The sequence below is a fragment of the Propithecus coquereli genome, unplaced genomic scaffold (genome assembly GCF_000956105.1).
Source record: "Propithecus coquereli isolate 6110/MARCELLA unplaced genomic scaffold, Pcoq_1.0 Scaffold148, whole genome shotgun sequence".
Taxonomy (NCBI): Eukaryota; Metazoa; Chordata; class Mammalia; order Primates; family Indriidae; genus Propithecus; species Propithecus coquereli.
This window is the reverse complement of record NW_012139191.1, coordinates 1568697-1595300: the sequence shown is the minus strand read 5'-3', so window position 1 is coordinate 1595300 and position 26604 is coordinate 1568697. Positions and strand designations below refer to the sequence as shown.

General features: G+C 46.8%; 1 protein-coding gene across 2 annotated transcripts in view; it reads left to right on the top strand.

The window, feature by feature from the left end:
- KCNJ6 (potassium channel, inwardly rectifying subfamily J, member 6) overlaps positions 1-26604 on the top strand; it is a 269851-nt gene that overhangs the window by 176950 nt on the left and 66297 nt on the right. For both annotated transcript variants that reach the window (XM_012640090.1, XM_012640089.1), the window contains one exon: positions 10235-11155. In XM_012640090.1, coding sequence (XP_012495544.1) covers positions 10235-11155 — 921 coding nt within the window. The remainder of the gene's footprint in view (positions 1-10234; positions 11156-26604) is intronic.

The window sequence follows — 26604 nt, the reverse complement described above, 5'->3', positions numbered from 1 at the left end:
CTGGCACCCACCATTCTACTTTCTGTCTCTATGAATTTGACTGATCTTATTTGACTTCTACCCAGCAAATGGTTTTCTTTTTAAAATTTTTAAACAACTTTATTTAGTAAGATATATATTACATAAAATTTACCCATTTTAACTAGTTTTAGGTGTACAGTTCAATGATATTAAGTACATTCTCACTGTGAAACCACCACCACCATCCATCTCAGAACTTTTTCATCTTCCTGAACAGAAACTCTGTCCCCATAAAAACACTAATTCCCCATTCCCCTCCCCCAGCCCCTGGCACCCACCATTCTACTTTCTGTCTCTATGAATTTGACTGTTCTAGGGACCTCATATAAGTGAAATCATACAGTATTTGTCCTTTTGTGTGGCTCATGTCAACTTAGCATAATATCCTTAAGGCTCCTCCATGTTGGAGCATGTGATGGAATTTGCTTCTTTTTAAGGCTGAGTAATACTCCACTGTATGGAGAGACCGCATTTTGTTTATCGGTTCATCTGTCGGTGGGCACTGGGCTGCTTCAGGCTTTTGGCCACTGCGAACCGTGTGCTATGAACGTGGGTGGGCAGATGGCCATTTATATACGCCTTTCCTGACCAGTCGAGGTGGGCCACGCTTCTCTCGGCCTAGGATTATGCTGAGTTCGGTTATTTGCATTGCTAGATGCAGATTCAAGTCAATGAATCTGCACAAATAGGGTTTTCTTGAAATTCACACTCAAAAGTGAGTCAATTTGAGGCTCCTTTGGGACACAAACCCTGAGAGTAGTGTCCCCCATGTTCTTTCTCCATCCCCCTCCCATCCCCTCTGGGAGGAAGCCCATCCCTTCCTCTTGTCCTCCCACCTGTGCCCTTGGCAGCATTGTGTACTGGGTATTGACTTCCATCCCACCAAACCCCTGCCTCCCCCATCTGCCCCCTTCCTTGCAAGTTCAACCTCCTCCTTTGGCTCCTTCTCTGCCCGTAAATGCATTCAAAATTCCCTCGGCCCACATACACACCCATGGCGCACGTGCACACATACAAGAACACACACAGACACACGAGTACACACAGGGACACGCATGCATCCCCACTCCCTCAGCTCCCTCCAGCTCTCTCTGCCCTTACCCACGTCCCCACTCGCTGTCCCTCCCTCCCTCGCAGACCAATCCCTCCTCACCCCACTGCAGGCTGCCGTAGCCCCCACCACTCAACGGCCACCACCCTCACCAAAGTCACCCCTTGCGGTAGTTTCCCTGAGCCGCCGTAACTGATGACCATGAACTGGGAAGCTTAAAACAACAGAAATTTATTCTCTCACAATTTCAGACGCCAGAGTCCAAAATCGAGGCATTAGCAGGGCCACACTCCCTCAAAAGCACTAAGAGAGAAGCCCTTGTTACCTCTGCAGCGCCTGGTGGCTCCAAGCATGTCGAGGCTTGTGGCCACATCACTCCAAGTTCGGCCTCTGCCTTCTGTTCTGTCTGTCTGTCTGTTCTGCCTCCTATGAGAACGTCTCATTGGAGTTAGGGCCTACCCTAGTCCAATATTATCCCATCTTGATCCCTGCCTTAATTACATCTGCAAAGACCATATTTCCAAATGAGGTCACTTTCTGCGGTTTGGGGTGGATGTGAATTTAAGGGGAGCACTATTCCAGCCGCTACACCAGTGAATCCCAATTGCCAAGTCCGATGGATGTCTCTGAGTAGCTCTATGCAGCATTTGTTTTGGTTATTCAAAACAGAAATAGCTTTATGTTTCCTACTGATTTTTCAGATGATAGAAGCATATTAGGGGAAAATTTAAATATAGAAAAATTAAAAGAGAAAGCAAAAACACCCACAGAAATTTACAACTCAGAGACTAATCAAAATTTACATTTTGTAGAACATTCTTCCCTACACAACACACACATACTTTCACAAGCATACACACATTATTGTAAGAAGGCAATATATGCAAATTAGACCATATGTCTCTTATTCTGCTTTTTCCCTTGACACTATGCATGGTCAATCTGCTAGGTCAATAAACACACACCCACCCATTCAGTAAACAGGTGCTGGAGGTCTACTACCTGTACCAGGCGCTTTCTCGAGGGCTTGAGGTCGATTAGTGAATAAAACAGACACAGATCCCTGCCCTCGGGGAACTTACCTTCTGACAGGGGCCAACAGATAACAGAAAAATGAACATAATGAATAATATCCACCATGTCAGAAGGTGAAAAGTGCTATGGAAAAAGCAACAGTTGCACAAGGAAGGGTCACCGTGAGGACCGGGTGGTGGGAGATGCAATTTTAAGTGTAAGCCTCATCGAGAAGATGAGCTTTGCAGAGAGTTGAAGACCTCATATACTGAAGAGTCATTTTTAACGGCTGCATACTATTCCATTGATTGTATCTGCAACAGCATGTTTAACAGTGTTCCGGTGATAGACATTTAGGTTGCTTTTAGTTTTTCACTTTTATGAAAGAGGCTGAAATACATACCCTGCATACAATTTGTGACTGTTCGTGAAGTTAATTCCTTAGAATAAATGACCCTGAATTGTTAATCCAAGGTGTATGTTTATTTCTAAATTGTGATACCTACTGTTACTCAACCTTCCAGAGAGACCATGCTGCTGTACACGACCAATAATACACAAGTTTGAAATTATACTTCCCTTCCCAGTACGAGCCCTTCATGTACTGTGTTTGCTATTTATTTTTAATTTTGCCAATCTCAGGGTAAAAAAAGGTTATCGTATTTGTATTGCTTTTACTTTGCCATGATTGGGTGGTGTTTTCATGTGCTTTTTAGCTATGCCTACTTCTTCCCTCAGAAACTCCTTACGCATTTCCTTTGACCATTTTTCTGTCAGGGTGTTTATTTCTTGTATAATTGGAAATATATATGTTATGCGTTGCAAATATTTTTCCCAGTTTGTCTTCTTACTTTTTTAATAGGCATTTACAGTTTTTATATTGTCAAAAATATCAGTCTTTTAAAATAGTTTCTGGATTTTTATCACGGTTAAAAAAGGCTTTCTCAACTCTTGGAATTATAAAAAAAAAAACATGTATCCTCTACTTCTGGGGTTTTATTGTTTGCATTTAAATCCTTGATCCGTTTGGAATTCATTCTGATATAAGGAATAAGGAAGGGACTCATCGTTCTTCTTCCAAGTGGGCAGCCTGGTGTCCCAAAGCCTGTGCCAACCGATGCCCCGGACCATGTTCCCTTTGCATCTGGCCCAGATCCGGCGGGCCTCAGCTCCAGCCTCATACACCTGGATTCCACAAGAGAGCTCACCTGGATGTCTGCAGACACTTAAAATTGAACCAGCCCAAGCCAGCACCACCCTCTGCCCTCCGAAATCCATTCCTCCTCGTCTCCACCACCCACCATCGCTCACTCTCCCCACACTCACCAGTCTCCACGTTAGTTCGCTTCTGCTTCTTAGCCCCAAATCCATGCCACCTTTTCACTCCCCTGCTGCTACCTTAATTCAGCACCTACCAGCCCTTTCTCCTTCCCGTGGACATCTCTCTAATCCAGGATTTGGCAACCTACATCCAATGAGCCAAAGCTAGCTAGCCTGCAGGCTCTGTCTGTACTACCCGTGAGCTAAAAGCTAAGAATAGTTTTACATTTTGTAAGATTTGTAAAAAGTTAAAAAAAAAAAAACAAAGAAGAACATGCAACAGAAACTTCTGTTTCCTGAAAAGCCTAAAATATTTACTATCTGGCCCTTTACAGAAAAAGTTTCCCAATCCTTGCATCTAATCTGTACTCCATGTCACTGCTCTCCAGAAGGAGCTTTCTAAAACTCATAAAATATTCAATCCCATCACTCCTCAATTTAAGACCAATCTCCTGAGCCTAGCACGGAGGCCTTCAGGGTCCAGCCTGGCCTTCACCCACGTCTCTGTTCTCATCTCCCTTCACTTCCTCCACGCACACCATGTTCCAGCAGCACAGAATCTCTGCCCTCCCCAACCAGAGCTGTTCCTCACCTTCAAGACCTTTGCACATGCTGTTCTCACTTTTCAAACTCCCTCACTATCCCAGTGTTTGTCCACGAGGAAGCAAGCATGTACTCATCGCTTCCTTGAGCAAACTCATCCTGCTCTCCAGCCAAGACAACTTTAAGTATTAATCATCTTGCTGATACCTTTCCCAGTGCCCCTTCCACATGGTGTTTTAACTTGGTGCTTACTTTCAACCAGGAAAAAATCCCTTCCCAATGACATACTTTGGAGCTTAGATCTCACAGGGCAAAGCGCCCACATTTTGAATTGCTCCTCTCTTGGAGAGTGCTGGAACAAAGTTGTCACATTCTTTTAATTCAGGGGGTGGGGAGAGGATAAAGAAAGAAAAGTGAAGCAAAAGAAAAGTGAGCCGTATCTGATAGACCATCTAGGGACTCTCAATAGCACAAGAACTATTTGAGTAGGTCATTTTCTTAATTGTGGTAAAATATACATAACATAAAAGTTATCATTTCAGCTATTTTAAGTGTGCAGTTTAATGGCACTGAGTATATTCACAATGTTGTGCAACCATCATCAGTATCCATTTCCAGAACTTTTTTATCATCCCGAACAAACAATTCTCCATTTCCCCTCCTCCAGCTCCTGGTAACCTCTGTTCTGCTTTCTGTCTCCAGAAATTTGTCTGTTCTAAGTTCCTCACATAAGTGGAATCGTGTCATTTGTCCTTTTGTGTCTGGCTTATCTCATTTAACATAATATCCTCAAGGCTCATCCACGTTGCAGCATGTATCGGAATTTCCTTCCCTTCTCAGGCTGAGTAATATTCAACTGTATGCACGTACCATTCATCTCTCTGTGGACATCACCATTATCCTACGTTCCCACCTTCCCACTATTGTGAATCATGCTGCTGTGATCACTGGGGTGTAAGTGTTTGTTTGAGTCCCTGTTTTCAATTCTTTCGGGTTTCCTAGGAGTAGAGTTGCTGGACCAAACAGTAATTCTATGTTTAACTTTTTGAGGGACTGATATACTGTTTTCCATAGCAATTACACCATTTTACATTCCCACCAGCAATATACCATGGTTCCAATTTTTCCACATCTCACCAATACTTATTATGTCCCTTTTTTTTATAATGCCTACCCTAGTGGATAGGAGGTGGCATCCCATTACGGCTCTGATTTGCATGTTCGTAACGGACCAGTGATGAGGAGCATCTTGCCATGTGCTGAGTGTCCGTGGGTGTATCCTCTTTGGAGAAATGTCTATTCAAGTCCTTTGCCCACTTCTGAATGTGTTGTTGGGTTATTGTTAAGTTGTGGGAGTTCTTTACATATTCTGGATATTAATCCTTTCTCAGATGTATGATTAGGAAACATTTTCTCCCATTCTGTGGGTTGTAGGTGATTTTTGACGAGGAAGAGACCATGCTTCTGCGTCACTGAGGGCACTGCCCAAACAACTGAAACTTGATTGAACCCGACAGGGGGTGTGCCTCTGTCCCGCAGCTCACTGGAGCAGCCCCTCCAGGCACCCGGGCCTCCCAGGCTCCCTCCTCTTGCAAGGTCCCCTGGGCCTGTCACAGGGACAGCAGACTCAGTTTGTCCTCTAGGCCCTGCCCCTCACGTGGCCTCACACTTGAATGCGTCGTGTTTCTCACTGTTCCTTTCTGGTAAGACCCCCAGTGAGGACCCTGTGGAGTTTAGCTATGATTTTCTTGGATTCGGGTCAAGCAAGTGTCTCAGTTTCTAAATGGCCAGATGCATGGGATGGGACACCTTCAGGTCAGGTGCTTTATAGTTATTTCTCTCTTCGTCTGATAAATTTCTTAAATCAGATGTCAGAAGAGTGTTCTTTCTCAATGCGTTATTTGAAAATTCCTGGAGTTTTTTCTGGTTATAAAAGTAATGTAAGTTCATTCTAGAAAATTTGGAAAAATCAGAATGTTTAACAAGAAAATTAAAAGCACCCATAACCCCCCCCCCCACACACACACACACACACACACACACACACTCGGAATTGCCTTATTAACATCTTAGTGTATTTTTTTTCAATTCCTTCCAATCTTTAATTTTGCACATGCGCGTGAGAGGTACCATGTTTTCCTCAGTTAGGTTTTCCCCAGAACATTAAAACGTCTCGAAGTACTTTTTGAATGTTGTCTTAGGTACTGGAGGTGTCACCCATAAGATTCATATATAACTTGAAACGTAAGAATTTTCCATCCGGAAACATCTACTGCAGACCAGGGCAGGCTTCCCTGCAGCAGGAGCGGAGCTGTACCTGAAAAGTGACCACGCGACTCCACTCCGGTGGGGACGGGCCGCTTCCCGCTGTGGTTCTGTCGTTTCAGGTTAAATTGCAACACTAGGCTACTTTGCACCTTAAGTTGTGTGTAAACTGATCATTTGTCTAAAACAGAAAGAGAAAGAAATAAAAGAGAAAGAGGAAAAAAATAAAGCCTGACCTTCGCATAGGTCTGCCTTGGCTCTGAGGCAAAAGCCAGAAGAGCAGCTCTCAGGTCAAGTAAATCATTAAACTCCCGGGCGCCATTCCTCTGTCCTTCTGCACGTTCGTGCAAACTTCCGGCAGGCAGAGGGCGTCCTCCGCCCTGTGTTATCCCTGGTGGTGAGGACTTGCTGGTGTCGTGGGCTGTGCAGGAACATTGGAGCAATGTCCGATTCCCCAACCACAGCTGCAACTTCCCTACGGGGACCGCAGCTCAGGTCCCTGCTCCAATCGCACCTGGGATTCCAGGAAAGAAAGAAATGCTAAAAGGCACGTTAGCGTTCCCTTCCGCACTCCCCCGCACGCATCCACACGGGTGGTGGTGGGGCACCGAGGCACTGCTCACCACTCAGACCTGGAGTGGCCTTGTCCCCTTGTCCCACTTTCCCTGCCGCCACTCTGGACACAGACATGAGGCTCTGCCCCTCTTCTGCCCCTGCCACAAACCCTGCCCACCCCACACCCTCTCCGGCTCCCTGACTGTGCCCTTCCCGGCCCCTGGAGCTTCTACCTCAGTGTCTTCTATTCTCCCAGCGCTCAGGTTGCCGTGGCTTGTTTGGTTTCTCCAACACCGTGCCTGTCCCTCCCACAAGCCCAGCCTTCCCTCCCCATTTTCCTGGGGAGGCACCTGGCCTGCACCCAGGGCCTCCCCTGCCGGGGGCCTGGCTTTCTTCATTTTTAAATTTTTGTTTATCTTTAAAAGCACTGAAGTAGCATTTGCACTTCCATTTTTCCCCTAACACCAAACACCAGCATTCAATTAACCACGGGCTAATTCATTACGAACACCAAACCCAAACACCTTCAACTTCCCCTGGTCTCCCTTCGCTCGTCCCCATAGCCAGTCCCCTGATTACTCTTCTGTCTGCTTCTGGGTGTCATATATTTCTGCCCATAAAAATTGAGATGAACTTTAATTTGACAATAGACACAAAATGTATAACCGTTCAAACACAATCATTTTTGTCTTGTTTCTAGACAGATGGTGGCTCTCCATGCTGACTCAGGACCCAGGCCCCTGCCCCTCTTGACTTCAGAATCCTTGGGCAGGGGGCAAAGGCATGAGGAGGGGCACGTTGACTATTTAAGACCCTGACCCAGACAGGCACGTCCCACTCCAGACAGGCCAGGAATCTGTCACTGCAGCCCCCCTCAGTGCAAAGAGTGTGTGGCCGAGTCTGGGGGAGGAGCCAGATTTGGGGGATCAGCAGACAGTCCCGCAGACCGCAGACCGCCGGAGCACTTACCACTACTCATTCCTTAACCTTGCCGGCAGGTCCTTCCAGTTTAGGGCTAATGCCTGGAGCCTGACAATTGCAGCTGAGCCAGGAAAAGCGTGAAAGTGGCTACAAGCTGGCATGGAGGGGAGGCAGGGACAGATTTCCTCCATAACACTTTTGAAGTGTAAAATAGCACTGAAGACTCAAGACTCAGCTAATTTGATAAACCCTGTTCCTCCACTTAAGGCCTCAGAGAGACATGGGCTCAGGGTGGCTTTGCACAGTCAGACAACCCCCGCCAGGTCACGGCAGGAACAACGCCAGGCCTGCTGGTGCCTGTGCAGGGCTCTGCAGACAGGGTCTCCCCAGCCAGGCAGAGTTTGAGCCCAGATATCACCCCACGTGAACTCACATTTAGAGACGCGCACTCAGGGCAAAAGTAGCAGTGAGAGCTTGACCTTGACCATTCGAGGCCAAGAGCATCTGCTATGCGGGGGTTGCTGGCAGTGACCGGGACATCTCCTCTGCCCTCCTTCAGGTACCCCACCTGCCTCCAGCCGCCCCCACCTCAGCACCTCTCTCTTCAACTCCTGTCCTGGGATCTGTCCTAGGAAGGGGGAAAAGTAAGTTTTCTGACTTACAAATGAAGGGCCATTGAGGACAATGACCTGAGAGTCAAAGCTGTCAAACCAAAGAGCAGGTTCTGCAGCCCACATGCTGTCTCTTCCTTGGGCTGAAACATAAACACACATCTATGGGATTGATTTTTAAGGCAACTAACCAACCATGAGCAAGTTTGTTCCAGAAGTTAAGTTGGTAGCCCTCATGTCCCATCGCCTGCTATTTTCTTATCCAGATAAACGATTTTTTTCTTCAGAGGGGTCTTGCTATGTTGCCCAGGCTGATCTCAAACTCCTGGCCTCAAGCGATCCTCCCACCTCAGCCTCCCAAAGCTCTGGGATTACAGGCAGGAGCCATCACACCCAGCCTTGTTCAGATAAATGATGTTTTCTCAACAGATTGCATTTCTCCTTTAACCAAGGGAAAAACATATTGACCACAGACGAAATGCGTGGCAGAGTCAAAGGACACAGAATGGAAGCTTCGAGGAAGACACTTCTTGTAAAACTTTTAGAAAACTTTAAAATTACTGGCTGAACAATAATTTCATACAGTGGTTCATATGCCTTTAATAGCAGAATCAGTTCCAAAGTTCTTTTCACGCTCATTGTTTAGGAGAGCTCTCCTAGTGCATTGCTGACTAATGAGTATACCAATGCATTAATCATGAAGGCCACAAGAAAGACAATAACCACAGGCCAAAACTACAGACGTTAAATGTTGGGGCAGAAGCCAAATCAAATATGTAAACACACAGAAACAGAGAGAACGTTTCCTCCCACTTTCTTAAACCTTGTCGTTGAATCTACCATTAGAATCCAATGAATGCACACTTAGCAACAGACACCAGAAATTTTTTTTTAAAATCCTGAAATTTGATGAATAATGTAAAGGGCTTGTTCAAAATTCATGCCCTAAATATGAGGAGAGTAACAAGGGAACAATTTATTACAAAGAAATATTTATGCATGGCTGTTTCCTGTGGGCATATATCACATATGTGGTTTTGTTTAACCTTGTGACAACCCTGTGAGTTGGTATCACGATCATTTTGTAAATGAGGAAACTGAGGCTCAGGAATTTGGGTAGTGGATTACTCAGTTCAGACTGCCATAGCAGAATATCACAGACTGGGGGCCTCAAACTTTAGAAGTTCATTTTCTCCCAGTTCTGGAGGTTGGTGGTCTGAGATCACGGAGTCTGCAGGGTTGGTTTCTGGTGAGGCCTCTCTCCTTGGCTTGCAGACGGCCGCCTTCTCACTGTGTCCTCACGTGGTCTCTCCTCTGCTCATGCGCATATGCCTGGTGTCCCTTCCTCTTCTATAAGGACGCCAGTCCTATTAGATTAGGAGCCCACTCTTATGACCTCATTTAACCTTTAATTATCTCCTTAAGGGCCTTATCTCCAAATACAGTCACAGCGGGGGTTGGGTCTTCAACATACGGATTTTGGGGGAACACAGTTCAGTCCATAACAGATAGCAACCCAAGAGCCCTCAGTTATTCAGTGGTAGGACCAAAACCGTCCAAATCCAAAGATGTCTCCTTTATTCAGAGCTCCCTGCCTCTCCCGCGCCACAACAACTCAGATACAGTGGGGAGACATCCTTCTGTAAGAGCTGACTCAGTAGAATTTGCTGGCAGGGGACGATTTTGCAGCAATTAGCTCCTTCCTGGCAGGCAGGGTGGTGAAGCACTCACACAAGCTCGATCGAAGAGCACAGAAGTCCAAGTCAACCGGAGGCCTCCCCAGATGGCACCACGTAAAAATGGCTTTGTCTACTTTGTTTATAGCTACGCAAATGGTATTTGGTTTTACTACCCTATACAAAGCGTGTGGTTCCACTATCCTCAAAGACCCAGCATCTCATCTGGTTTTCTTTTCTTTTCTCCAAACCACCAGCTAACGTCCTGGAGGGCGACTCCATGGATCAGGATGTCGAGAGCCCTGTGGCCATTCACCAGCCCAAGTTGCCTAAGCAGGCCAGGGACGACCTGCCGAGACACATCAGCCGAGACCGGACCAAAAGGAAAATCCAGAGGTACGTGAGGAAAGACGGAAAGTGCAACGTCCACCACGGCAACGTGAGGGAGACCTACCGCTACCTGACCGACATCTTCACCACCCTAGTAGACCTAAAGTGGAGATTCAACCTGTTGATCTTCGTCATGGTTTACACAGTGACGTGGCTCTTTTTTGGAATGATCTGGTGGTTAATTGCATACATCCGAGGGGATATGGACCACATAGAGGACCCCTCCTGGACTCCCTGTGTCACCAACCTTAACGGGTTCGTCTCTGCTTTTTTATTCTCCATAGAGACAGAAACCACCATCGGTTATGGCTACCGGGTCATCACAGATAAGTGCCCGGAGGGAATTATTCTCCTCCTAATCCAGTCTGTGCTGGGGTCCATTGTCAATGCATTCATGGTGGGATGCATGTTTGTGAAAATATCTCAGCCCAAGAAGAGGGCAGAGACCCTGGTCTTTTCCACCCATGCGGTGATCTCCATGCGGGATGGGAAACTGTGCCTGATGTTCCGGGTAGGGGACCTTAGGAATTCCCACATCGTGGAGGCTTCCATCAGAGCCAAGTTGATCAAATCCAAACAGACTTCAGAGGGGGAGTTCATCCCCCTGAACCAGACGGATATCAACGTAGGGTATTACACTGGGGATGACCGTCTGTTTCTGGTGTCACCGCTGATCATTAGCCACGAAATTAACCAACAGAGTCCTTTCTGGGAGATCTCCAAAGCCCAGCTGCCCAAAGAGGAACTGGAAATTGTGGTCATCCTAGAAGGAATGGTGGAAGCCACAGGTAAGACGTGCTCCATCCTGGGACTTCTCTGGGGTAGACGCTCGTTTTAAACTAGACCTGACATCCTTATTTACTACAAGCTAGAGAGTACGGAACCTCACTCACTATGGACAAAATCCCCTTGCTTCGTGAAATAGTATGCCTATGTGTCCTATAACCTCAAGTATATCCACCAAGAAGTCTAACCATTTAGTTTTTAAAAGCCTTTTGGAAAATAAATTAATAAACAATGAAAAATCACCACATAATATATTTTAAATTTCCAAATATTTACTTAAATTAAAATTTGATCTGTCTCTAAAGCACTTTTTAAATGGCTTTAAACATTGCTAATTTAAATACTTGAGGTTATTTATTATCAAGTTAAGAGGGAGAAGTCAAGCCTTTCAAAGGAAGCCTGACAAACTGCTTTAATAAAAATGCAATTTCACCCATTCGCTGGGAGCCATTTGCAAGACCCATAGCATTGGGTGTTTTTTTTTGGTTTTTTTTTTTTTCGGTATCACATGAGCTCCTGGCATCTCTCCACATTCAACCTCCCAAACCCCCAGTAGACATAATGCTGCAAACCCATAAATAACTCTAGCAGAAAAGAAGAAAATTGCAGATCCATTCATCTTAATCCCATCGACTCTTCTGCCCCTCTGCTGTTACTGGCTAATCATTGGTGTGTTTTAGGGAAGATGACCTGTTCTCAAAATGGAGGAAATGGTCTGTTTTTATTGAAGTCTGCACTCATGTCTGAACTTTGGATGTTACACATCCCAACAGCAAAGCAGCTTCTGCCCATAGTTATCTGCAACGTCCCCCAGAGAGCATCAACTCTGACTCAGGCTATCCCAGTGCCTCACAGGAAATGTGTAAACTAGAGCCCTAAGTCAGTGATTCCTTCACTGTTCTTCTGAGTTATTGATATCAGCCTTGCTGTCCTCTTTCAAGATACAGTCTGTCCTTCTGTGCCTTTGTAAGTCTTCAACTTGAGGCTCGGGGTTGGTTTCTGTTATCTGAAAATGTATGACTGGCAGGCTGGCCCCAGGTTCTTCATCAACCTGTAGCAGGTGACCTAACCCAGACTGTCCCTTTCAGAGGAAAGTCATTGGTCCCATGTTGCTACCTCCCCGTACCTCACAGCCTGCAAGAAGTTTCTCTTGGGGTGGGGTGTAAACTTTGCAATAGTTGCCTAAATGTGGCAAACAATGAAAATGTGAGCAAAGGGATTTGCATGGCGCTCAGTGACGTGAGTGCTCTCCACACGGAACGAAACGAACAGGGACTCATCCGGACACTGGCTTTAAAGAATAACAAAATAACTACTGTGAAATGCAAAATAAGCGCTGATGTTAATAGGGCTATCTGTACCCTGAGCCTGATCTGGGGGTTTACTTGAGAGGCAATAGTTGCGTGGAGGACAGGGGGAGGGGTGGATGACGATTCCAGCAGGGAGCTCTGCCACTTTCCCACACCAGAAACTCGCCAGCCTCCGCTGAGCACAGGGACTCTGGCTCCCCCTAGCGGTGGCCGCTGAGCTGCAGCCTCTGGCAGGATAAACTGACCACTCACCATGCAGTTTTTATATCGGATTCTCACTGTAAATTTCCCCAATAGGACATGAGGGAGGGCGGTGTTGTGTCTCTGAGCTCAAGAAGCAAAAAACACTGGGCAGGTACCCTCTGGTTGCTGATGCTAATCTGATCTTCAAATTGCACGAGCTAACCTTTGCATTCCCTCAAACCAAAGCCCAATCTCAAAAAATAAATGAATCTGGCACAAGCAAATTATCTTCGTGAATTCTCCCCCTGGCAGACCCCGTCTTTCTGATGACAGCTCGTGATGAGTGAGACTTTCCAAAGGGAGAAACATCGTTTTCTCAGTAATTAACAATGATACTTGGCTCTGAGCACTCCGCAGCCTTTCCATGGCTTTCTTAGAGAAAACCGGGTAACTACCAGCAAAAACAATCAAAACTCTCATCCCTACTCCTGGGAAAAGGCAACTACTATTAATTTCCCCCCAAAAAAAGTTTTCTAATTCTGGAAAGTGGGGGAGAGTGTTCTAGAAAGTTCTAGAGGTGTCTGGCAGCTGGACATGTCTTGGTCTTTTCCTCGTGGGATTTGTATAACTCAGTACCTCTAGCAAAACTCTCTCTTAAGCTTCGGCGGGATACGTTTTCTTTGTGAATGAAAAGCACAATTGGGTTTTATGGACATTAAACAGACCCTTGGGTGGAAAAAAATGCTTCAATGTATCAAACCCACAGGGAAAAAACATGCGGACCAAATGCACAGAGGAAAACAAATTCACCAGAATCTAATTATTCATGGTAGCGCTGGACGGGGAAGAGCAGTGGAAACAGCAAGCTGACGCAAAACAGCTTCCACTGCGCTCATTACTTCTTTCAGAAACGTCTCGGTTGACCTTAAACTACTGTGTTGGGCGGTCTCGATCGGCAGGCCTCTTTCAAGGATGAGCGCCACACAGCAACCTTGACGCAGTGCCCTCTCGCTAGCATGCACGTCGCGAGCACATGGTGATCCCAATATGGTGTTTTCCGGAGTCCTGAGTTGTCCTGCAGGCAGCTGGCCACCTGGTCCCTTCGGTCCGCTGGGAGCTCAGGCCCGCACAGGCTGGGGGGCGCTCCGTGGAGGCCCCGTACTCTGACGCCAGCTGTACCGCAGAGTCCGCCCCACTTTTAGATCACGGAAGTGGGCCCCTTAAAGGCAGGAAGGGAGCCCATCCTCCCTGTCTGAGGGATCTGACGGGAGATGGGCTCACACCCATAAAGAACAGGCCCGCATCCTTCACGGATGGCTCCGGCCTGGTCCTGCCTGAAGTCAGAGGGATGTGCCAGGTGACCTTTCAAGAACCTTCCAGTCATGTGGTTCTATTTTTGAAAATGAATCAAACCCTGGAAAATTCTGACACCAGCCACCCAGACATCTAGGAGTTGGCCGTGTCTCATCTGCAAATATATTTTTAAAGGGGGCCGTTTATGTTCCTGACACATGGGCAATTTTGAGATAGTGATGTTTACAGAAGGTTTCGTAGCTACGTAAACAAACATGCTCAGCAGCTGTAGCAAATGTGTGTTAAAATAGTAAAGCATTCATATAGACCGTTATTTATAGAGGGCAAATGGGCCTCGAGGCGAGATGACAGCCACACGGCACTGGGCTTGCTGCCAGTCAGCTCCCACGACAGCCTTGCTGATTGATGAACTTCCACATTTACCCCCAACGCTTATGCAACTGTGACAGGCAGCCCTTTCCAACACCTCGGCAAACGTGCCTCGTTAGGATTAATCCCCGTTGAGTCTTTGGGGGGTTTTACGCTTTTTATTATGGAGCCTATAGAACTTACACAAAAACAAACCAAATGGTATCATTATTAACCTGTGTCCCCGTCGTTCCCTTCCAATATTGCCAATTCATGACAAAACTTGTTTCTCTGCATCCCACTCACTAATGGCCCACAGCATCCTACCATCCCATCTGCAAATGTTTCAGCGTGTCTCTAAAAGATAAGGACTCTTTTAAAAATGTAGCTATGATACCATTGTGACACCTAAAATAATGACCAATAATGTCTTCAGATCCAATATGTGCCGCGTGTTCAAATTTCCAATTGTCTCTCAAATGTCATAATTTTTTTTGTGTCCAATCAGCTTGTTTGAATCAGGATCCAAATAAGGTTAACACACTGTGATTGGTTGAGCTCTGTAAGCCTCTTAATCTGTGAGTTCCCCTTCCATCTCTGGGTTTTGTTTTTTCTTTTCTATCCCGATAAGTTTTTCTTAAAGAAGAGAACTTCTGAAGGGTTTAACTACTGCATAGAAAACGAGGGAAAGTGGAGAATGAAACATACCAGCTAACACTTTATGGACCAGGGGCCAGGGCTGACTGCCCAGAAGGCGCCACCTGTGGGTTACCAAGGAGAAGGGCAGTATTCACTGGAAACAGGTGAGGGGCACCTGTCCACCGTAGGAAATGTCAGTTCCACCCCTGGCATTATTCCATGCAGAGAATTTAGTCCCACAAATCACATCACGGATCACAGGATTTTTGAGTTGGAAGGAATCTTTGCCCATTTTACAGATGAGGAGATGGAGGCCCAACAAGACTAGTGACTTGGCTAAGATCAAAAGCCACCAACAGAGCAGGAATTTGAAAGCCAAGACCACTGACGGTGCTGTCTGGCGCTCCATGTTGGGTGCCCGTTGCATCGTGAGTGCTGCCAATGCATGACGATTCTGCAGAGAAATACACCTAAAAAAGAAAACTGGTATTTACTGTGGAGGTGACTGCCGTTAGTATCAATGTGCTCTCTCCCTTTTCTCCCACCATTAGTTCCTCTTTTTCTTTATTCCTCTGTTGGTTTCCAAATGTTATCAATCCCATTTAAAATTCTCGAGGTATTCACACAAATTTTTAACAACCATTTATCAAAATGAGATGTGCCACAAAACAGCACTGCAATCAAAATTAAATAAGCATTGTCTACAAAAATGCCCCTGGGAGAATGTGATGCTCTGTCAGGTCTGATTTCCAAGTACCATTTTTCTTTGTCGTAATCGAAGTGCCATGCTACTATAATAGGGAGAATATGAGACTACAGGAGTTTGAAAAAATAAGATGGTTGAAGGTTAACATCATGGTACTCTTAAGCTGTTTCTAGTAATGATATTTCATAGCCATTACATTTTTCAAATCTTATTTTCTCCTCTTAATAAATTACACTAATCCCTCCATTGGCAAGCCATTATCTCTGGATTTATCATTTTTCTCTTAAGAGCTATAACCCCAACCACCTAACCTGGGCAAAGAGTTCATTGATGAGATTGAAATGCTAATAACTTGAGTGAAAATCTTCACAGAGGTATCTTCCCAGTAAATCTCTATAAGGAATTATTTTTTTTAATTCAAAGACACATACATATATTTTGCCTAGGCCAAAATCTGCCATCCATTAAATCAAGAAACCCAGCTATCCTTTCTTTTTTGAGCGTTGGGTTCAATGCATTTATTCAGGGCTTCCTTCCAAAATGTCTGCTTCACTATAATATATCCAAGTAGTGTCACTGGCTGGGTAAAAACTGATGACAACAGCTCCCTAAATATGTAAACTCTCTGTAATCCTCAGCAGCTTGGGAACGCTGTGTTCTGGTTCACCAAATGTCCTAACAATCTCATGTTGGATGCTGTAGAGCACACAACAGAATCTTAAATTTTTCCACCACTTTCTCCAAAACGAAGAATACTATAAGAGACCTAATGTTACAACTCTATTAAACACTCCCATAAACAGAAGGCAAGGCCTCAGAGTAGCCATATATTACTGTGGTTGTAAAGACCAAAAGTTGTTCATTATTAAAACACCAGTACCAGAAAATCCATGGTTCTTCCTTTTTCAAACGGGCCACAAGGAACTACGAAAATAGATGCTCAAGTCAGTGACGGTCTCCCAGAATATACAACATAGAATTCAAACCCAAGACAAAATTGGACTGGCATCTAAAAGCTAGCTCTGACCCAAACTCTAAAGTCAATGCTCACCCTGAAAAGAAACAGCACCATTCAAATTAGGAGACGAGTGTCAAATAGTGTGAAGCCTCCAATTAGCATATCCTTAAATAAATAGAGTTTTATTATTTCCTAGGGCATTCGGTAATATGAGTGCTGACAGCAGGTTGCCAGTGAAGCAGTTCTACCCTACAATTTCTAATGACCAGAAGAGGATCATTAGGGAAAGCCATGCAAATTATTCACACACACACACACACACACACACACACACACTCACACTCACACCGCACACCTGCTAAAGAGCTCAGCAGCCAGAGCTGCTGCTTCTCCAGTTAACCAGGTCCCTTGCTCTGCTGTCGCACACCCACCCACACCTGATCTCGTTTGTTGCATTAATTTCTTAGTAAGCTGCTTATTCTCCCTCGGCGGTAGCTCAGTGCATCTGCGCCTCTGCGAGTCATTTGTGGCATCAGCCCATTCTGGGCTCAAACCACAGCTACTCCCTTGACCTCTCTCTGTCTCGGTTTCTTCAGCTCTAAAATGGGCACAGTAATGGCACCTACCTCACAGGTGGCCTTTCAACCTCCTGGATTCCAACAGAGCAGACCATTTCTTCCCCCGTAGACCACACAGGTGAAAAAGAATGAAGAGCTAAGCTTTGCAGGGACAGGAAGCCAGGCTGTCGGAGGCCCAGCACCAGCAAGAAGCTCCAATGTCCCCAGGGACCTTGCAGCTGGTCGCCACGACAGAATGACAAATGACTCCCCTTTGAAGCCACTGGGAATGGTCAAAGCAGCAAATGCTAACCTGTGACTGCCAGGGCCCCGCAAAGCACAAGCGCAGCGCAAGAGTAAAAGCCAGCCTGGCCTCTGCCCGGCTACCTACCGTGAATTACAAACTGATGGGATCTGAATTAATGAGGATCACTGGACTCAGCCAGAAAGGACTTTGCATTCCTATAGATAGTAACATCTCAGCCTTACAATTTCTGCCGAAAGTGGACGTGAATGCAGATTACTCTCCGGTCTTCTGAGGCAACTGCCTGGTGAGGACAAGACTAATAGTTTGCATTTGAAAACAGCGTTTCTATGTTCCCAATCCCCCTCGTAGATTTTTCATAAGAATTCTGAGGTATCAGCTGGTATCGCAATTTAGAAAATGCACGTTTGTGCTGTTTTTTCAACTCAACTAAATAATATTTATTTACATTAAGTCCTCAGAGATACTTCTGCTATAAAGTATAGAGGTGCTTCAACAAAGCAGACAGGAAATGTGAATTTCTATATAGCCGATTCCGTTATTCTCTGCATATGAAGAATGAACGACAGAGACACTGTATGTGTCTGCTTTGCCTGAGTTACGCCGCGGTAACAAACAACCCCAAGGGCTTAAAACAGAGAAGGTTTATGTCTCATTCACCCTGCCCATCAGCAGCAGCTCTGTTCACAGCCTGTTCACTCCAAGATGCCGACTAATGGAACAGCCTCTACATGGGACAGGCCGTTCTCATGTCAGACAAAAAGAGAGAAGTGACAAAATACCTCACTTCTGCTCACAATCTATTAGTCACAGCAAGTCATATGGCAGTGCCTGATGTCCATGAAATGGGGAAGTACAATTCTCTCATAGGGACTTGGAATAAATCGTTGAGAACAATAATTTCAATCTACCGCAGATCACCTCATGATTTTGAAAACCGGTACACTGAGTTAAAAACTTTTTGTGAGTTAGGGTTTAGAAGGTGTTGTAGTCATTACTGTGTGTTCACCAGAAATGCCCACTTTTCATCCTATCAGATACATATTAGATTACATTTCCCTGTTCCTGCTGCGCTTGGCCGTGTGACTCAACAGTCGATCAACAGAAGCATTAAGTGGCGAGAATCACTCTGGCGCGAACTCTGCAAGCCAATGTGTGATGTTCTCTTCCCACTTCTAATGGACGCGCATGTCACAGTGAAAATTCTGTCATCCTGGACCCTTGACTGACCCTGCCACATCACTTGGGACATGGAGCATGACTGAGAATTGACCTTGTGTTGAGTTAAGCCACTGAAATTTGGGTTGTTTGTTGCCGCAGTAAAATCTAGTCTGTCTTACCTGATATAAAATGTCACGTGAACATTTTATAAAGTTGGCTATTGTATATTGCCAAGTGCACTAGACTTGCCAGGAAATGAATTTGTGGTTAGCTACTTTGCAGAATTTTTCCTTCCTCCTTTAAATTCTCTCTTCACTGGTTAAGATTTTGAGGTCAGAATTCAGATTCTGTGTCCACTCTTGACCCTCCTGTGATTGTTCACATCACTTTTCTTAACTTTTCCAAATATTTTCTTCCATTCTGAAAAACAGGAATTATACTTGCACCGACAGAAAGATTCCATGAGATAATACGTGCAAATCCTTCGTCATGGGGCCTGGTACATAGTAGGTGCTCAATTTAGAGAGTGAATCTATGATTCTGTGAGTCGTACTGTTCTCATAGCTGCCATTCATTTGGTGTCTTCTGGATGCCAATTACTTTATTAGATGCTTTGCATGGATCATTTTCAATATTCGGAACAGTTCAAATGTAGGTACCATTTCCGTTCAACACATGAGATGGTTGGGTCTTGGGTGAGGGGTTGAGGAGAAGAGTAACTTGCCCAAGGCCACCCAGCTGGTGAAGTGGAAGAGCCAGGATGTAGTCTCAGGCCGCCCTCCTTCCCCATCCACCTGCCCCAGTGCCTCTCTAGAGGAGCCCAGGACACAAAGGCAGGTAGGCTTAAGGACCTCCAAGGTAGTGGTTATGGCTTAGAGTTCATTCACGCACTGAAAGTTATGGCTCAGCCACATATTATCTCCTGATTGCTGGCCTTGGCTTTCCCACCAGGCTCACCTTGTCTGACTGCAGGAGGCAGGTAGGGGCAATCCACTCTTGCATAATGGTTGGCGCTGAGTCTCTTGAAAGGACAGCCTACCGGCTCACATTCTCCAATTCTACCCAATCAATGTCATCAGGTGATTGTGCCAACTGAAGCTCTGGGCCAGCCCCATCCCAAACGGCCTGGTGCCGTGCCAAGTATAACCCAAAGTGCAACCAAGCGGCTAGCTTATAAACCCTTAGGGGAGGAAAAAATAAAGTTCAACATTGAAAGGGAAAAATCAATTTTGACTTTGAACTCTCTGCCAGAAAGCACTATAATAAAAAGATATAGGCTGTGATCAGCCTAATTAAACCCTTGCTGGAGTTTCCATTTCACTGTAAAACATTCAGCAAGACCCTTTTGGGGGGATGATGATGATGATGCTGCTGATGATGATGATTCTCCAGTCACTAAGGCCATCCTTGGGAGACTTTGATGAAGCATCTGCTAAGTGAATACCTTTCCTTTTACATCTTCTCGAGCATACTCTATACAGGGTGCATATTACTGGAAATCTGTGGAAGCTGATGGGTAGTGCAGGGCTGATGGAGAGATTAGAGAAAAACATGCAACAGGGAGCACGGAGAAGACCAAGACTGCAAAGACTGAGTCTGAAATAGACAAAGGCTATATTCACAACTTGGAAATCTAAAGTCATATTTAAAAAGTAGGCCTTTATTTGCTTAAGATACTCAGAAATATGTACTGTGTGTCCCCAAACAAAGTTGGAAAAGGTGCCCAACCTAAGGGAACAAGAATGTTGCTGGTCCATGATTCCTATAGAAATTCTTAAGAATTCACAAGGTCCAACATGGGGCAAGAAAGATTTCCAGCGTCTCCCTGGGTCCTTCCGGTGTGGTTCCCTTGTGTTCACTCAAAGGGACTGCAGCATGTTCCGCCTGGCCTGCAGACCCTGTGTCACGCCCTGACCCCAAGGCTAGGGAACGAAAAGAGATTGTGAAGCCAACCACAGATAGATCATGACTGCACGTGAGGAGGAAGGCAGCTTGACCGGCCACCAGCAGATCAGGCCATGAGTAGGGGAGGGCAGGGCTGGTTTCCAACACAGCTTCGCAGCCTCCACTGCTGTGGGGGTCTGGCCCAGAGGCACACCCTGGGATTGGTGGATGAATTAGCAAAAGCCTCATCTGCCCATCCTGACACTGAAGAGGCTCACTGTGGGCTCTTTGAGTGTCCGTGTCAGCAAGACAAGGTGTCCCCTACTGCCACGCTGAAAGGTAGAAAGACACAGTGGCATCTCTTCCCTTGAGTGTCGTCCGACACATACTCTACCAGGGGCGAGGGGGCATCGCATGAACAGTGAGCACCCATAACCCAGGAGAACGGGTTAGGAGGGTCAGAGAGGGTGTTGGACTTTCTGTGCACTTGCCTTCAGGGGGTACTTGTCACATGTTCTGCCCTAGGGTCTCTTCTTATGATGACATGACATCCACAGCTGGACCCAAGGAGTACGCATTTAAATTCAAATGTTCAGTCTGTCTTCCCACCCGCCAAACCCATGATTTCTGCTTTCTTCTCTCTGTTCAATCCTCCGACACCACCTTCCCCTTAGACAGCAACCTGGGCTCACACGTGGCTGAGGAAATAGAAGTGATCAGACTGGAATATTCACATCTTCTCATGGCCACGTCTACACCTCACCCCACCCAGGCCCTTCTCTCTGCGCTTTCCTCCCGTCACTGAGGAACCTCTCCCGCCAGGCGCCAGCCCCAGGCCCATCGCCGCAGCCTCTCAAAGACTCCTAGACGGCCACCATCCTCCATCGTGAATTTTTCTTTCCTAATGGTTTATTTCCGTCAACATAAAACCATTTTCTAATATCTACCATCTTAAAGAACAAACAAACAAAACAAAACTAGGCTTCTCTTGATGCCATGTTGCATTCTGGTACTGCCCCATTTCTCAGCTTCCTTTCCCGTGTGACTTATGGAAAGAACTGTCATCATTGCCACTGTCTTCCTGCCCACCTCAAATGGACTTCAATTCCCAACCAGCCCCCGAAACGCGCCAGCAAGGTCCACCTGCCCCTCCAACACTCCTCTGTCCCCTCTCCCCCGGCCTCCCTCTCCAGCACCTCTTTCCCCGGCTTTTGTGACCCACCCCTTCTGTTTTCCCTCCTCCCCCATGAGCGCCTTTCCACTGCCCTCTGCCAGCTGTTTCTCCTCTTCCCCAACCCCTCAGAGCACCGTCCCTCCAGACCCCTGTTCTCCATGTTCCCTCTCAGTGACTTCAGCCAGGCCCTGTCTTTAATTACTGTCTTTCTCTATGTGACGGACGCCAAGTTTCTATCTCCAGTCCAGCGTCTGCCCTGAGCTCTGCGCTCACAGACCCAAGCGCATACTTGGGTCCTTACTCACGTGCCTAACAAGCTCGAACCACCAATGCGCCAAAGCGGAAACGAGAGCTTTCCCAGTTCCCAGGAGCCTGTTCCCTCCCCGTCTTCCCCACATTCGTTCCTAAATGTCATCACCAACCATACGGTGACTTAAGTCCAAAACGACGGCATCATCCTACATTCATCTCGTCCCCTTCCTGTGGAAGTCCTATGGGTACTACGTCTCTATGGCTGCCACCCCACGGTAAGTTGTCATCACACGGAGCTCATGGTGTTCAGCTGGTCTCCCTGCTGACAACCGCCCTGCAAAATCCCATTTGGCACGTGACAGCCAGAGCACCCTCAGTAGGACATAAATCAGAGCAAGTCACTTACCTTTCCTAAAACCCTCCCTGTGGGTGCCCACCGCACTTGGAAAATCCGATTCCTCACCACGGCTTACCATACCCCCTGGCCCGGCCCCCGCCGGCTGGTCTGCTCTCCCCGGCAGCCGCTTTGCTGCCTGACTCATGCTGCAGCCACCTGGGGGTTCAGTTCCAAGCACAGAGATCTTGCTCAGCAAGGCCTTCCCCGACCGCCCCACAGAAACCAGCTTTCTGCTCACTGTACATCCTACCACACGGGGTGGCACCCATCGCCAGCGGATGCTATCCATTAGTTTGATTATTAGCAATTAGAGTGTAAGTCCCATCAGAGCAATACCTCATCTCGCTCATTGCTGTCTTCCAGTACCCAGAACGGTCCCCACACCACAGCAGGCACTGGAAAAATAAGTAGGTATAGAATAAATGCATGGAGGAACAAATGAGTGAAGTATCTTATATGGTCACAAATTGGATTGGTCCCGTAAGCACACAGAAAGAAAGTCTGGAGTCATCCAAAATTGCCCCCAAAAGCCCCAAAGGTCATCCTGGTCTTGGTCAGCCTGATGCCTCTACCCACCTCTTCCCCATCTCCTTCGAGGCGCCCTTCTTCTGCCTGCCTCTTAAAATCTGGGGCCCTCCTTGCTTCCCTTCTGCACATTCTCCCAGAGCAACCTCTCCCTGCCTCTGGCCGTCACTCCATCTGCATACAGGTGGTTCCCGCAGGTGCAGCCTCACACCTCTCTACTGAGCTACAGACCCAGGCAGCTGTGTCCTGGACATCTGCATCCGGGTGGCTCTCCGATCCCTTAAATATAGCTTGTCCTAAACTCAGACCCACTCCCTCTCCTGTATTCCACACCTTCATGAATGGAATTTCTTATCTTCCGGCAGCTCAGGTTGGAAATCTGGCTGTCATCTTACACTCTTCCCTCCCTTGTGCTCTGCAATGCAACTATTCCCCAATCCCTGGGCTGCTGCTGGACCCTAGGAAAAGGCATCCTTCCTCAAGACACTCTACTGCCATCTGCTGGGAAATCTGTGTAATAAATATATAAATCTGTACCCCTTGGATGTAGTGAGTTGTGCAGTGTACAACCCACACAACCATATGAGGCAGCCCTGGCTAAGTTTGTCCATTCCATCTCATACCTGTCTCTAGTACCCAAACATCCACTCCTCTCCAGCGTCTGGGCCACTGCGCTGGTTCACACCACCATGCCCTCCCCCTGGACTATTACGATGCTTCCACACTGGTCTCCGTAACCATGGTCTTTCATTTTTGTAATCCCTCTCCTCATAGTTATCAGAGCAAACTTTGTAACATGCAGATCCCATCCTCTCACTCCCCAGCTCAAACATTCTCCCACCTTTGCATGTTACAGACTTACCACCTGTCCAAGCTCCCTGTCCTCCACTCCACCGAAATGCCTGAACACACCGTGGGTTATTTCAGCTCTGGCCTGCACACGTGCTATCACTTTATCTCTGCCTAGAACACCCTCTTCCACTCACCATCTAATTACTCCTACTCACCCACTGAATCTCCCTGTAAATGCTGCCCTTTATGGAACCTTCCAGACTGCATAGCAGACTTAAAAGTCCCCCTTCTCTGCTGCGCTGCATTTCTGCAAATCTCCATGATGTCTTGTGTGTGACACATGTGGGTGTCCCCAACAGACGCGACATTTTTGAGGATAAAGATTATGCCTTTTTTTCCTTTCTTCCCAACAAGTAGCACAATCTGGCATGGCGGGGGCTCAATAAAGGGATGAAAAAATAAATGATTTTTGGCCTTTCTAAATACGTCTCAGGCTTTCTGAGGGGTTTCATTTCCTCCTGGTGCCTGGTGTTCTCTGGGCTCTACCAGGAGCCAAGGGCAACATCTGGCTTCCTTATGAATGAAGGCTGTCATGTCATTGAATTTAAAAGTTATAATATTATTTTACTAAAACAGTCTGTTTATTCTATAAGATCCTTTTCCCACCCAATATTCACCATGTGTCTTGTAAACTCCATCCAACATAAATACAGAGGGTTTAAAGAAGGGGTCTAAAAGGCAAACTTGTCCCCAGAATTCAGTCTCAGAATCACATACGAGGCTCTGTCATGCAGAAATATCTCTGCACCCCCTTTTTAAGTGGGTCCAGTCGAATGGGGACCCTCCAGGGCCAGGAGACTGGGCTCCAGGGGCAGCCATGCCTCAAGGCATGGGGGTCACCTAGTCACATGCGCAGAGATTCCCTTCGATGTTACTCAGTTTTGCTGGAAAATCTCCTCCCCTCCCCAGAGGAACAAGCAAGGCTCTCAGAAGAGTGAAACACGGGGAAAGTTTCAAATCCCAACAAAGAACGTCCGTCACTGTGCGACTCTTCCCCTGCAGAGCGACGAAGGAATGGTGAGATCCAGGGGTGCATGCTGGATGGGGACACACCACAGTGCCTCTGAAGCCTTCTAGAAGGCCTTTCTAAAGGTAAAAACTTAACAGGCAAGGGGAGCTAGGCTGAGGTCTACTCGGTCTGCAGGATCTACAAGGATCTTCCAGAGCCTTCCATGCGCCTGGCATTGTGCAAAGACAAAAAGACACAGTCCTGCCCTTGAGGATCCGGCAGTCGAGAGCAGGGCTTCCGCGAAGCATTGTCTGTGAAGGGCCGGAGAGTAAATGTTGTAGGCTTCGCGGACGGTCTCCGCCCCAACGACTGGATGCTGCGAGCAGTGTGGAAGCAGCCACAGGCAAGCAGTTACCAAATGGGTGTGGCCGTGTCCCCGCAAAAGTGTGGTTATGGACACAAGTCATTTTCACGGGTCATGAAACATTATTCTTCTTTGGATTTTTTTCAACCATTTAAAAACGTCAAAACCATTTTGAGCTCTCTCCTGTTCTGCATGATGAGTCTGACATAAAAACAAATGAAACACAATACCACACGGAACGATGTATAGAAGGGGAACGTCTTGAATGAGGACGTGGGCCATCAGAAGACCATGAGCGCCCCGGTCATGCTCCCAGCCAGAACTGCGCCCCAGCTGTGGCCTCATGATCGTGGCCACACAGCGGCAAGGACGGCCCCTCGCCCCACGGGGGAAACAGAAGCAGCCACTGCGTCCATGATGAGAGCGCTTGCGTTTGCACTTGGCATTTGCATTCTCCTCAAATGAGAGCATAACGGGGAGCAGAGGTTTCCTAACCTTTGGGAGGGAGCTAAAATTGAGCTTCAAGCAGAGACGCCACAGTAAACAGTGCTATTATTAACATTCTGTTTTCAAAGAAAAAGCTAAAGGAACACAAGCGTCTTTGGCTAATGAGTGTTTGCATCGATGCTCGCATTGCCTTTTTTGTTTGCTCTGTGTTTTGGCGGGGGGGAGAAAGAACTCCCACTACTTAAAGTTTCCCGACTCGTCTCACAGTAGCATTTATTCTTAACATCAATGCATTTGGAGGCTGAAAGTCCTAAATTCCATCCTCCTGGAAAGATCCTTTCTTCTTCCAAACTCTCCCCTGCCCTCACCTCCATCTGCTTAGGAGGCGGAGTATAACCGACAGTCATCTGCCATCCACAAGGACACTATGAATTACACATCCACACGGATGACACAACCTTGCCCTCCACCAGGCAGTTATGGGACATGTCCCTGCAGAAAGGCGTCCTTGATAAACTCTCTGACAATGCCTCCAAGCTTGCAGACCAGCTATTGTCAATACAACCCCCAAGTGATATGGTTTAAACTTTCCCATCACGGACCCAACCAAATACAGTAGTTGGAAAGACCTCACAAAGACCCAAGGACAGGCTTTGGCTGTGTTCCTATCTAATCACAGGATCTTGGATTGGAATAATTGTAGCACACTGTTGAGTAACAGTAGCACCTGCGAAATTTGCTGCATAAAAATCGTACTCCCTGGCACAGCCTTGCACTGGAAAACACACACCAGGAACCCTCGGGTTCTCTCCGGGTTAGTGTTTGTGCTCTGTCTTTCCCACACGGCTTTCTGTGGCTCGATGACACCTCTCCAGGTAGACCCTAAGCTACTAGTGGTAAAAGCCCCGCAGGGGTGGGAAACCTGCAGCCTCAAGGCCACATGTGTCCCTCCAGATGCCCAAGTGCAGCCCCTCAACTGAATCCAAACTTCACAGAACAAATCCCTTTATTAAAAGGATTTGGGCTGGGCGCGGTGGCTCATGCCTGTAATCCTAGCACTCTGGGAGGCCGAGGCGGGAGGATTGCTAGAGCTCAGGAGTTCAAGACCAGCCTGAGCAAGAGCAAGACCCCGTCTCTACTAAAAATACAAAGAAATTAGCCAAAAC